General features: G+C 33.8%; 1 protein-coding gene across 4 annotated transcripts in view; it reads left to right on the forward strand.

Annotated features, from left to right (window-relative positions):
* The first annotated feature begins 953 nt into the window (after positions 1 to 953).
* Positions 954 to 14,647, forward strand: part of LOC148957172 (tRNA pseudouridine(38/39) synthase-like) — a 31,843-nt gene continuing 18,149 nt past the window's right edge. The window contains exons 1-7 of one of the 4 annotated variants that reach the window (XM_089115682.1): positions 954 to 1,180; positions 7,042 to 7,172; positions 10,439 to 10,532; positions 10,982 to 11,089; positions 13,295 to 13,325; positions 14,309 to 14,405; positions 14,572 to 14,632. In XM_089115682.1, coding sequence (XP_088971808.1) covers positions 1,124 to 1,180; positions 7,042 to 7,172; positions 10,439 to 10,532; positions 10,982 to 11,089; positions 13,295 to 13,325; positions 14,309 to 14,405; positions 14,572 to 14,632 — 579 coding nt within the window. In that variant the 5' untranslated portion in view covers positions 954 to 1,123. Of the gene's footprint in view, positions 1,181 to 7,041; positions 7,173 to 10,438; positions 10,533 to 10,981; positions 11,090 to 13,294; positions 13,335 to 14,308; positions 14,406 to 14,571; positions 14,633 to 14,647 lie in introns of all 4 variants that reach the window. The other 3 variants (XM_089115684.1, XM_089115683.1, XM_089115681.1) reach the window with 3 other exon arrangements.

Raw genomic sequence — 14,647 nt, forward strand, 5'->3', positions numbered from 1 at the left:
TTGTTTGTTTGTTTGTAACCTTATTTTAATTCGATATTTTTTCTAGCTTTACATATATATATATATACATACAACTAATCTAAATCGAATCTACTGCATAACAAAAGAAGAGGATATAACTAAAGAAATAAATACGTACATAGCTGTGCTGTGTTGTTGGCGTAGGTCAGCTACTGTTAACTCTTTTTATCAGTCCACCATTCTTTGGTTGAAAAATGGTAAAGTTAAGCGAGTAGAAATGAAACGTAATTATGTTGAAGCGAAGGTAAAGCCTTCCAAAAAGTAATATGAACAAAAGTTTCATGATTTATGGCTTAACAATCCCTACATTCAAGCAATGGTTGAAGAAGATAACTAATGACACTGGCAAATTTCAACCTTGGTGCCAAGTGGGTTTCAACCTTGGTGCCAAGTGGGTAAGATGAAAGTATGCTGCTCTAAAGCAGCTCTAGCCATGTATCAAGACTCTGCCCATAAAGAAGTTATGACAAGGTCAGCAACACTGGAAACAACAAACAAGAAAGTTGATTCCATGCGTGACCCAAGTGACAAGGAAGCTGCAAGGATGGAACTTAAAATTGCTAGTTTCATTGCAGAAAAAATTTTGCCTATCAATATATCCCAAGGATAAGACATTAAGCAGAGTCTCACTTGGAAAACAGAAGACAACTAACCTTACACATCAAGTTCTTAAACCTACAAGGTAACACGATCTCCTTGATCATTGACGAGAAAAAAGATCGATCTACACAAAGTCAGCTAGCAATTCTTGAGACATATTTTGATACCGAAAAATATCAGATGCACGGCATGCTTATAGACATGAGCAATAAGCTTATAGCTGAAATAAAGCTTCAATTTACCGAAAATTGTTATGTTCACTCTAAATTAAGTTTCGAACTTTCAAGAAAATATCCGAGGAAATTTCAAATGACGTCTGAGGAAATCTGAGGAAATTTCAGCCTCGTTTAAGGAAACCCGCATTGTCGTCGTTTGTGGAAGCACTGTGTATCTGCGATAGTCGTTTGGATTAGTAAGTTTCTTGTTGTTTCCTGTTGTTTACTATTGCAGTAAACGCGTTTGGTGACTTGCTAAGCCGCCGCCGGTAGGAAGCAATGGTAAAATGGCAACCGAGTTTCAAGGAAAATTAGAAGAGGACCTTCTGAAGATGACGAAAGAGGTCAGCAATTATACCGTGACAGCATTTTAGATCTTTTTTCATTTCATTGTTTAATTTGGAATTCAACATACATGATTATACATGCAAATCTAAGTATAAAATTATAGCGAATGAAAAATCTATTTTACAAAGGTAGTATATGTTAACTAGGAAACATACTAGAACTCACTAAAAAGGAGTTACTCCCTGATAAGTAGTTCGAAAACTAACGAGAGGAGATCATCCTTTTGGTTGTGAACATATATATTTATTTAACTCAGTGCATATATTTTACATTTCCTATAACAAAATACTTTTAATTAAATACACTACCACTAACTGGACAAAAGTATTGCAACAACCAAATCAAAATGGCATCAAAAAATATTTGAAGTTTTGCTAACCTGGCGGGGGAGGAAAGGGGCAAAATGGCGCCCCTTATTATGCTTTCTTAAAATGTTCCTTCAAAGTTTTGGAAATATGCAGTTAAATACAAGAGTTCAGAAGCACACTGATCTATATCTATTTATCTGTGGCTGTACCGAAATACCTTCAAATGAGGGGAGAGGGGGTAGTCAATCACTGACAGGACATGAAAGAGAATTTTCAAAATGAGTATGTTATTCCTTGTAAAACCTAACAGTATGTTTGAGTATCGTTTTAGCACCTGTATCGTTTCCCTGGGTACCAGACTCACCCTATATAAAATAAGAGTGAGTCTAGTACCCAGGGGTACTGTATCATCAAACTGCACAACAATGATAATTAAGGATGTCATTATTGACAAAGGTTAGGGATAAAAAGAAGTGGTAAAACTATTTGGAAGTTTCTTGAAGGCCGCCACCATGGTTGGCGACAAAAAACTGCAAAAAAGACATTCTAGGGTCCAAAAAATGCACCCAAATAACCACAACATCACCCTTGACCCATGGAAGATCCTGGACAATACCCATAAACTTTCTTCAAAATATGGTTCTAATACCATTTAAGGCAGGCCTTTCTCTGTTTTACTGTGAATTTGCCTGATATAAAAAAATCATCTGATATTCTTTAGCTGCTAACACCATCCTCCCAAATTTGGTGTGTAAAAAAAAATATTAACATTAAAATATCAGACCTTCAAATCCTTTAGTACTGATATGAAATTGAATCAAAGTTATTTTTGATTTCCAGATCTACTAAATTTAACCTTAAAAACAAACTATGAGTATACTTAATCACATTCTCCTTGATCATCTAATGCAGAAGAAGAAAAATAAATGCTGTTCGAAAATATATCAAACAATTTAAAATATCACTTTCAGTGGCTGGAAACTTTGTTGAAGCTTTGTAGGAAATCTTGAATTTTTTATTTTGCTGCAAGGAAGAAAAATCTTTTTTCAAGCCCTGTTGGGACGTAATCTCTCAGCTTTTTCTTCCTGGCTTTTCTTATTGTTTCATCTGGATATTGCCTAATCTGGACATTTACCACTAAGCCCAACATTATCGGCAAGTTCCTCAAAAACACCTCCTACCTTGGTACGCCCCTGGTATCTACTTGTGCAAAGACCATTTGGATTTAGTGTGCGATCTTGAGAATTGAGATGGTGTTTGAGGATCGTTGTTCAGAGGTGGTATGTTGCAAGGTGATTCTTGTTGTTTTCACCCCTAGTAACTATTGTTGGGTTCTTTTATGTAAATCTTCCTCGCCTGCTACAAATTTGTAAGCTCTATGTCCTCACCCTGCCATGAAAAGGACCTAACCTCAAAATAAGCTTTTTTTTTGTTGATTTGAAATTATCTGATTTGAAATCCATGAGGTTCTTTAAAGTCCAACCAAGAACTGAGTTCAGTAAGTTAATGGAGAATGAAGGAAAATTCCAGTCATTTCACTCCAGTCAAAGTTTAAATGGAGAATTTATTTTTTCTTTTGAAAGATTATTCTTTTTCTGTTGAAAGATTATTTCTGCCCCCTGAAAGCAAATGGACTTCCAAGTGTAACTGAGACTAATTTTATGGGTAAAGAATACATCAAAATAGATCGTGTATTGTGTTGATGTACACACGAGTCAAAGACAAGAAATTGTGAAAGCAAGAAGGATTCAATTCATTAGATGATTCATATACAAAATTTAGTTATTTTAAACAATATACTGCAGTCTGAAAAGTTTAAAGTTTTGAAAATGTAAAGAGTTTGAGATGTAAAATGTTCATGTGAGATAGCTCCTAAAACTTTTTTCTGCAATTTATGTATTTGTTTAATATATGAAGTAAATTTTTGGCCCCAGATTACAAAACCATGTTACAACAATGACATAGATAATGAGCTATAAACAGTTATAAATGCTGCAGTGGAAAGGAGACATCTTCTTTTAACGAAATAACCACATGTTCTAACTAGCTTCTTAGACAGCTTGGACAGATGATACTTTCAGCTAAAACTTTCATCAAGAAGAAGTCCTAAAATTTTTAGGCACTTAGATCAAGTTATGTGTTTTTTACAAATTTTCACTGCAGTATCATAAAAAATGGGAGAGTTTTACATAGCGGGAAAGTGAAAGATAATATAAGTTTGTTTGCATCCAACCATTTTTCAATTTCAATTGTTAAAAAATTGTGTAAAAAATTGTTAAAAAATTTCAGCTTGCTTGAAACATTTGGGTAACTCATTGCTATATAGCAGTAAAAACAGGTGGCCGAGTACTGACCCCTGTTGGACTCAAGGTGTGATTTTCATTACATCTCAGTCATTCCCATTTGTTGTAACATCTGACTTTTATCAGAAAAATATATGTTAAACCATCTTAAAGCATTTCCTTCTACTGTGAAGCTCTTAATTGTTGGGGGGGGGGGGGGGTCTAATAGAAGAGGGGCTGGCATTTTTTTAAAAACCCTAAATTGGGGGTTCATAATAGATTGAAATGCTTAGATTTCCCGAAATTATGTTTAGATTGGAACCAAATTATGTTTATTATGCATGAAATATACATAATTAAAAGGGGGGGGGGTGTTAATAAATGGAAATGGGTAAATGCAAAATTTCTGAATAATGGAATTTACCCCTGTCTTCCTACAATTAGGAACTTGAGAGTTTACTATAGTGTTTAGTTTAGCTAGGAAGATATCGACCACGGAACTGATTTCTTTCAGTCATACTGATCAGCTCATCATACAATGATCATTCTCTAGTGATTTTCTTGAAAACCAAATTTTTGAGAATATATAATTTCTGTGATCTTTCAAGGAAGAGTAGAGTTTTTATGCATCAAATTTTCCACAGATTTTTCTAAAAATGGGTAAGAAAAAATACTTTAAAAGCTCTATTAAGCCCCTGGGGAGCTTGTTTATTATTTCAGTCCTAGAGAGGGGGCTTAAAACAGAGGGGAGTTATTAGAGAGGGGTTGCTTACTAATAATTCAAATGTTAAAATGTTTAATAATTCAAAGGTTTAAAAAATGCCCCTATGCAATTTTTGTTATCATGAAAATGTGACACAAATGATCACAAAAACTTTGCTAGCAGCTTAAAAAGTTTCTTAAAATCAATGAATTACGATATCCTCATCTTTCTCAGTATTCTGTGGAATGTTTGGTTTTTCAAAGCCATTTTCAAATATTTTCAATCCTAAAATGTTCAGTAACTTTGTTGGGATACTACAAAGACCAATGGATTTTAATGGATCAAGATAATAATTATTTAATTTACTTCAGTTTATGTGATTGGTGAAAGAGAGATTGAATTGGGATCTTTATTAATAAGATATTCTTTTGGTGATTTTGTAATTTTCGGAATGGAATATATCATTTGCAGCATTAACAAAAAATTATTGAATATGCTAGATATTTTAATTGAATATGATTATCATTTTTATCTTTAAATCTGTTGATTCTAGAAATTACAGAGCTCTTTTGCAAACTCAAACTCAAATTTTTTTTTCAGCAGATTAGTTGATTACAGGTTTTGTCCTACTATATAAAGTTGTTGATAGTTGTTAACTACAATAATTGATAACTACAAAATAGCTAAAGTAAAACAACATAAATAAAGTTAAAACAGCCGATGGACACATGAAAAAACTCAAGAAGGAGCTATAGAAGTCATGTGCCCAGTTGACGCGAGTTGACAATTTTACAATTTGATGTCGGTTTGAAAATTTAACAGTAGCAATCAGCAAAGGCTGATTAAACAAAAACAAAAGAAGAACACAAATAAAGAATAAAGGTAAAAATAATAAAACTTAAGTAAAGGGTTTTAATACGTACTAATTTACTTATCATGCTCAATTAGGTTATGTTTTCTAAGAGGTATGTATTGCTTAGTCAATTTTTGAATAGTATTTCATTATTGGCATTTTTCAAGTGGCTAATGGCAATGAATTCCCAAGTTTAATGTCATAAAACGTCAGAAAATTTCTCTTAAGATTGGTGGAAATTTTTCGTAGGGAGAAACCAAGACTAGAGGACTGTCTTATATTATATGGCTGGAGGTTTTTGTTTTTATAAATTCTTGTCCTAGATTTGCGTAATTATTGTCTTTATTTATTTGAAACATAAATTTTGCTGTTTCAAGTTTGTGAAGTTTGTTAAAGTTTAAGATTTTTAACTGTTTAAAGATGAAAGATGGGGTGGTATACGAATCAAAGTTAATTATTCTTACTGCTTTACGTAAGTTACGTTTGAATGGTTCTAAGTTTGATTTGTTGGCACATCCCCAATTCAGTATACCATAAAGAGCATGGGATGGAATAAATGAGTTGTATAGTGTTCTTAGAGTATTTTTGGGAACAAATTGTCTTAATTTATAAAGAACTCCAATACCTTTTGATATTTTTATGTTTACTTGTTTTATGTGTTGTTTCCAATTTAATTTTTCATCAATTATAATTGTAAGATATTTTGAATAATTTTCTTGTTTGAGCTGTTGAGAAATTGACTTGATCGAAGACCATAATTTTGTCTTTAAAATTGTTTAGAAACTATTTAATTAGAGATCTTTTTTATTTGTTGGCTACACTTACAGTGTTCCTAAGTTTTCATAGATGTTAACATTATTTTCTGAAAAGTTCTTTTTCAATTTCCTTAAAATTCATCTCTAAATTTAATCATTTTCTGAATCCAACTGTTTATTCATGGTTTTGCTTTGAATTTTAATTCTCTTTTTTGAAAATATTTGATAGGTCAGGTTTTGTTATGAGAGAGGTTATGTCATGTAAGAATTTATTATAGTTCACATTTGTATCAGATGCATTGTCTAAGTAGCTAAAGTCAATTTCAGTAAAGTCACGAAAATGATATCTATTTCATTAAATAATGAATTTTCTTATTTAAAAGTATCTGAAATTTATGCAAAGTGTTAGCATATCTGAAGATGGAAAGTCTTTGTAAGGTGGTAGTGGGGGTAGATGGAAGAAGTAGATCATAGATGAACAGGGCCATGATTGCCGGAACAACCAAAAGGACAAGGGCTTCATCAAAAGGGCATTTGAAAAAAATTCCCAGTTTCTACTAATTATTTTTTAACTCTCATTTATTTCGATTTTCTGTCAGCATCTTGTTAATCGACAAACTGCTCTTATAAGAAATTATTGTAAACGTTTTAAGAAATTTTGTCATAAAAAAGTCACTACATCTCTTCATCACCTATCTAAGATTGTAGCTAGCTGAAAACATTTTTAAAGCATGCCAGACAACTCTTTTCACCATCTGCTTTTGTAACAGATGTTTAATCTGTTGCATTGGTTTTGGTCATTATTGAGAACATTAAGTTAGCAAAGAAAATTTATAAGCAATGTTCTTGGGGAAAAAATAATTTATAGCACATAGCTATGCGCTATCTAGTTTTCAATATTGCAGATTTTTTTATGTTGAAAAGTTTTGTGCTTGTATTGCACTATTTTTTTTAAGGATCTGGTGTTAAAAATTAAACAATTGGCTGAATCAAATAGGACTCTAAGAGCACAAATAAAGAATTTGCAAAGGAAAGACACAACATCAGACTACAAGAAGAGAAATCAAAGACCTTTTGACTTTGCTAGGTAAGAATAACATTGGGCCTTTATCTGGCTTATATTTTTGTAAAACGATTCTAATATGGAAAGAAGAAATATCTAGCTGTGATTTTTCTACTTTATTAAGCCTAGTAGGGATATGGTACAAGCCCCTAGCCAGGCCTGTGAAGTGGCAAACTCCCCATGCCCAATGCGAGCGAAGTTCAGAGCGGAGTGTTTTGTCGGGATTTGTTGGTGGAGAGAGTTTATTGAGACAAAGAAGCAAAAGTGTTGAGAATTGTCTACAGCAATTAAGAGGGGCGTCGTGGCAAACGAATTATAGAGGGGGCCAGAAAGAAAGAGTTTCCGAAAAAATTTCTTTGATTTATTTTAATCAAATAGATGCATTTCATAGGGGGGGGGGGGGGGGCGACAAAAACATAACCTTTGCCTTAGCTGGAAAGATGTTTAAAATGCACTTTTTATCTTGTCTCTGTTTCTTTATACCTACTGTGAAAGTCCTTGACATCTCGCAATGTTATAGATCGGTAGATTATGACAAAATAGAATAAAATTGCTACCATGGTTACCGCAGAAGGGCAACATTTTTTATAATCTTAGTGCTTCGAGTTCGCCGGAAATTGCATTCTTTGGAGCAAATTTTAATGATAAAATTTTATTCTCAATATAAAAATCCACTGGCGAAAAGCTATGGTATTGATCGACTTCTTCCTTGTTTTACCTTATGCAACATAACTGCATAAATTTTCAAATCAGGGACAAAATTTCTCAATTCTGTTGATATGCACAAAAATTTACCGTTGTATAAAAATGGACCCTCTAGAAACTTGTTCGTAAAATGAAAGGGATCGTTTGATTAAACTTTAAGAATTTCAAATCAAAACAAAAACTTAACACAAAAAAAGAATTATAGTTAGTAGTTAGCAAGTCATGAATCTTAAAACATTTTTACTTTTGATCTTGGCTGCTTTTTATCTTTTTCTTGTGGTTGTCTAGGGTAACACTTTATGCAACGCTGACGTTTCTCTTTCTCTCTCAGTTTTTGCCTCCTCTCTTCCGATATCGGCCAGCCATCACAGAAAAAAATGACACTTGGACGAGGGCCCAGGGAGTTTACGTAGTACACTGACTACCGTGAATGGCCCTTCTAAAACAGTCCCATTTCTGGCTTAAATTTCTGGGACAGGACTGTCTTCTTTCTAGCAGCGGTATGCCCTTTTTCCGGGACAGATCTGATTTTCCATGAAAATGTATATGTTGTCCACTCTATAGCGCAATTCTCTTAAAGCTCAAATTTGGAATAAAAGCTATGATTCCAGGACAGATTTCATGTCTACAGAAATTTTTTCAAGGACAGGGTTAAAAAAATTATTTTGTAAGGCAAATTCCCGTAATCTTTCTCCAAGGTAAAGCACCCCCCCCCCCCCCCTAGGATAAGGGCTCCACATTTCAAGCAATAACATTTCAAGCAATTATTATGTAAGACATATCCCGGAAATTTTTTTCCAAAAACATAGACCCTCTCCTTCCCCCCCCCCTCCCTCGGGACTAGAGCTCTATATTTCGAGCACTTGCAAATTGAAATGCATACGTAAGTACAGTTTTTGTGTGGTACAAATAATAATGATACTACTTCACATGTATGTTTTCTAAAGATGCATGCACTCATGAGCCACCTAACATCTCACGAGTGCGGCTCTGCAGCTAGCATCCTAGCCAACGCTTGCATAAGATAAGGATAAACACTTATGCCAGTTTCATATTTTTCATTACGACATCTGTAGAATTGGCCACTTCTTAATGCTATAATGCCAGTTCCGTAATATCCAGATCCGAGCATATTCCATCATGCACTTTATTATGTCTCTGATACAGGTATTTTGGTGCTCTTTGCTTCCTGTTTTTTCGTCTAACAGGGTTGATGGGGTTTCTCAATTTTCTACTACTCATGTGCATGGATTCTAGGGGTTGTGCCCTGCTATTCTGGTCGAGTTTTACTGCTTTTTGAGTATTCTCATTCTTATTGGGTAAAACTACACCAGCCTCTATATCCTGTCAAAATTTCAAATCTACAACGCCAATACTAACACTGAAGCCCGGAGGGTCATCTCACACTATCAAGTGTAAGCATCCGTGTCTGAGGGTCGAGAAAACTGAACCTTATCTCTGATATTTGATTCCAATTTGAATCCCTTTTTCTTTGAAACCAAATAAAATTTATACCCTTTTTCCTGAAATCAAATAGCTGAAATGAGGCCAAACAAAGAGAAATTAGAAACTTTATTAAGATTACCATATGATACACCCTTTTTTCTTTTTTCTTTGTACAGATATTTGACAATATTGAGCGCCTTTCTCGGGGATATTGAAAACAAGGGCGCTTACACTTGCAATGAGAGTGGACCCGTCGGGCACTTAAGACAAAAGAAAGACTATTTTTTTAGGATAATGGTTCTTATACTACCGTTGTTTTTGGCTTTTTTCTCAACAGTTAAGTGAAAAAGCTTAACAAATGATGACCACATCTTGATTTTGTTGTGCTGTAAATTTTTCTTAGAATAACCCCTGTATTGACCAATTTACAAAACCAAATTTGGCCCTTGAAATCATTCTATGGTGGAAATCTGCAAATCCCGTGAAATCATTTTGATTTGTGGAAATATAGTATTTTCTTTACAAAAGTGAATTGTCCCTCGCAATTGCGGTAAGTACTTTTGTCCAAGTAATTTATGTTGCTAAAAGTTTGAGAATTACCCACAGCTGAAGTTTGAGAATTTTCCGAAAATCTGTCAAATTTTGAAACCAGAGTTGACCACGACCCAACAATTTTTATTTCTCCCAACAATTTCTACATGCTTCAAAAATTATTCAAGATTTTTATACAGTACCCACAAATTAAAATTATAAATTCACAAAACGGAAACAAAACCACGTTAGCATAATTCATGTCCTACATGAACAATAAGTAAAAAACCCAATAAATAGGTTTCCTTCTGCCGATATTATTTTGACTCATACTGCATTAAAATTCAATGAAAATGAAGGAAACAGCAATTAAAAGATTTTCGAGATGAAATTCACATAGTAGCACACAGTCGGTATGCCACCCCTTGGCTGCAGGTCTGCTAGGGTATCTCAATTAAATTTAGTTGATTTTAATTCAAGTTTCAGTAATTCAATGTAACTCAAAGAAATCTTATCTTAATATGTATGAAAAAAATATTCTTTGATTGTATTTCTTAACTTTAAATTAACCACTAGCACCAAATAAATGCAGATACTTTTTCTTTTAGCTGTACTAAACGCAAGATTGCATTGAAGGTGGCATACATTGGTTGGGATTATCAGGGTTTTGCGTGTCAAGATAATACTGAGAATACAATAGAGGTATTTATCTGAAAACTTTTTCATTTTATCATTTTGACTCGTATATGAATCCAAGAATTTAAGAATTTAATCAGTGCTTTTTAGATATAAGTAGTACTGTTTCATTGCCTATTGATTTATTTCAATACAAATGGCATTCAATTGCTAATGCCAGTCCATTGTAAATATTTTTCTGGAACCACAGGTGGGAGGGGGGGGGGGAGCTGCGTGGAAATATACAAAAGTCATGTATTTTAGCATGTTTTAGGCCCCTTCAATCTATAATATGCTCCGCAATACTTGATACCATTCCGTTGCCATTTCCTCTCTATTGCCATACCATTATTTTGCCTGCGATTTCTGTCTCTATTTTGAGTAAACAAAAACAATTAGATTTTGCAGATCTTGCAAAGCCACAAACTGACTTGCTGTAATTATTCTTCAAATATTTATTTCTTTCCTCATGATAGCATGAACTTTTTGCTGCTTTGAAAAAGACATGCTTGATAGAGAGCAGAGAGTCTTGTGACTACTCGAGATGTGGACGGACGGACAAAGGAGTGAGTGCATTTGGACAGGTATGTACTTGGTAACATGATGTATTATTTTCTTCTTTTCATATGGTTGTCCCTTGTTCTGTTTCGACGTTTTCATGAAACTTGTAGAAGGTTGATTTTTTATAAGTTGCTAATGAGAAATATGAATAATCTTTCTGAAAGAGTTTTGGAAATGAAAGAATTTTAGAGCTTGATTGAAAAAGCCCACGTAAATAAGTTAACAAATGTTTTTCCCAAAAACGTATCGTAATGTTACTATAGTCCGGTCTCTGACGTCCAAGATTTAAATTGTCGGAGGCCACAAGGTTTTAATGGTAATTTTGATAAAACTCGACATGCTGACAACAGAAACAAGAGTCTAATTGGTCGGGAGTGGTGCACAAAGCTAGGGCGTGGCCCTAATTGTTGTTGTGAAATTTTCCCAAATTGTTGAAATTTTGACTTTTTTGACTGTTAATGCAACATTGACTGTTTTTTGACATTAATGCAACATTGCTTAATGTATTGCAGGAAAATTTCATGCTATAAAAAAGATTTTTCACATCGAAATTACAAGTTTCTGCGTTTCTACTTGTTTGAAAACTGCATACATTAAAAACTACGTTTCTTGCACATTTTCGCTTTTGATAAAAGATTTGCAATTCAATACGAATTGCAATTGAATTTTTTTTAATCTGATTATACCATCAAAAAGGGCTTGCAAAACTGAGCAAAGTATATAAAAAGAGCAATGTGATATGACCTTTAAGCAAAAAGTAATGGCTGTTGAAACTTTTTGTTTTGTCAAACAACTTGCTTTCTGAAGTTTCATGATAGTACAGACGTAAAGCAGTAGATTTTCGATGTTATGATAATAGCATGGTACAAGTACACAATCCGATATGCTGAATAAGATAAAATCCATATCAAGCTTCTCAAATGCCCCCAAAAGCTATTGTTGGACTGGGGTTCTGGTACCCAATCCTCTTTTAAGTATAGCAATAAAACCTTTTACCTTCGCAAGTTATAAAACTGAAATTTTTTTCTGGCGTCCATTGACAAATCTCAAATCTATGAACTGTCTCTTAACCGTGCATTTTGGTGGTCTGAAAACGATGAAGCCCCTAATAATTGGGAAGAGAATTCATTAGATAGAGGATTTGCAAACAGAACAAAGTTGATTTGATTATACTTATTTAGGGGTAATACGCTATAGTCCCTTTGTATATAGGTATTGCCCCTTAATGAAAATGCCTGATATAGAAAACAATGCATAATCTCTTGTAAAGTTTATGTGTTGATGCTCAGCAATTTCTTTCGCATTCCTTTCCAATTTTCATAGACTGTGAGTCTTTCTTGTTGGAGCTTGCCCTAAAAAGATGTGGCAAGCGAGTCACAGCTCAACTTGCAAAAAGCAAACAAGAAGGTCTTTCAAAGTATTTAGCGTATCAAGTTAAATCAAAAAAGAAATTTTAAGGGTATTTAGATGGTTGATTTCTTTGTTTCACAGACTTGACATATACCATATCTAACTGAGCATGTCAGATTTAGCCAGAAAACAGAATTTCAATTGTACAATTAAAGTTTTAGTGCGATAACCAATAGTGGCCTAGATATAAGTACCTCAGTACTTAGGTATAAATAAAGCCTTTGTAAAGTGAAGTGAAGTTTTAAGTGAAGAAACTAGGCCTACATTTCATTTTATGTACCACAAGTACCGTAGTCTAAAAGTCGCATTTGTGTAATTTTCAAAGCTGTTTTTGCATCTTATTTTATTCAGCACATCAATTAACGCCAGAAAAAAGTGTCAATTTTGTAACTCCTTATAGGTTAGCTGCCACTGGTGATGCTAGGACCGTCTGGTACAAGCAGTGTTTATACCTATAAACCTAAACGGAGTTAGGATGTTTTTAACATTAACTTTGTGAGGGTATTTGAGTGTAAGCTGTCTTCGGATGATTTTGTTTTAACCTTTTTCGGACTTTTGTGGACAGGGGAAAAGTTGTGAGCTGGATAATAATCTATGCCAGTGTTCTTTATACTATCCTTTTTAATCTTTGTTTACAACTTCTTTCACTGGATTTCTGATTCCGTAAATTCATGTCATAAGGCATTTCAAAAATTTAGAAAGATAGTGTTCAGAGTATTGGTAATGGTCTGTAGCTAGAGTATAGTGATCTATCCGATTCAGGGAAATTTTTCCTATCTAATGTTTTTTGGCGTTTAACTTGACCTTCTTCTCCCTAGGTTATTTCATTAAATGTCAGAGCCGAAAAAAGTAACACAGGTTTTCATTATACGTTATTTTATTTGCATAGTTGTTGTCAACATGTCCATAATTAAATTGAAGCCGACAGGGTCTTCGAAGCAGCTCAAAGTTGATAAAAGTAAAGTGTAATTTTCTTCGATTGTTTTTCAAGACCATATTGCCACGAAAATGTAGGTCGTATGGCTCTCTAACGTTTAATGTTCAAATTGTATTTCTGGCACTTACGGTCAATAAGGCAGCAAGGTTTAATCCTGCAGCAAATTCAGACATACTGCAATATCAATACAATTGCATTAATATATTTCCGGATTTTTCAAATAATATCCTTGGTGAAACCTTAGAGTAACTGCATCACACCTAGCTTACTGCTTATCAAAAATGCATTCCATGTTTCAGGCAGAAATAGTTAATTTTAGGTTTGCTAAAAATTTTCTGATTGTGAAGCTAATTTCCAGCTTTATCAAAGCAAGAAACTTGTTTGAAGAGAAGCGAGCAATGCTTCTTCTAAGGAATGGTGAAATGTTGATGTGCCATGCTCTTTTCGGAATTTTTAGCTTTTTAAATTGCCTTTTATGGTTCGTTCTACTGTTTTAGCTCATTTTGTGATTCTCGTTATTTAGCAGCATGAAAAAACAAACATTTAGCAGCATGCTTAAGCTTATTCACCTGACACTCCTTAAAGTATAAAACATCAGAATAAGGATCCGAAAGACAAAATTGAAGATATATTTCTGTTGGAACCTTATTCTGACGTTTTATACTCTGAGGAGTGTCAGACGAAAAAACCATAGATATGCTTTAAAATATTTTTTTTTTTCAAAGCCATTTTAAAAAATTGTTCACTCTTTAATTGTTTTTGCCATTCCCGAATATCTGTTACACCTCTATACATCCCTGATGAAATATACAGATGTAAACCAGTAGCACTGCCGTATCTCTTGTTGTCTGTTTTCATTTTATATGCATGCTGTTACCTTTCATTAATATCACAGCCTCCAGAATGCATTACGTTAAGAATCTCAACCAGGTTCTACCACAAGACATCAGGGCTTTGGCTTGGGCGCCAGTATCTGAAGATTTTGATGCGAGGTTAGAGAATATCTACTTTTTTATCTATAACTCTCATTAAGTTTGTTTTATGTTGCAAGCTTCGTATAACTAATTTTTAACAAAACTGCACTTGAATTTTCTGATTCCTGAATCGACTTGTTGTTTTAAAGCTCCTATTCACTTATTTTGCTTCCTTTCCTTTTAGATTCAATTGCTGTACTCGAACATATAAATATTTTTTTCCTTTATCAAGTCTTGATATAGAGGTGAGCAAGCACTTA

Source organism: Rhopilema esculentum, unplaced genomic scaffold (assembly GCF_057945365.1).
Source record: "Rhopilema esculentum isolate cy_ngs unplaced genomic scaffold, ASM5794536v1 HiC_scaffold_36, whole genome shotgun sequence".
NCBI classification, from domain to species: Eukaryota; Metazoa; Cnidaria; class Scyphozoa; order Rhizostomeae; family Rhizostomatidae; genus Rhopilema; species Rhopilema esculentum.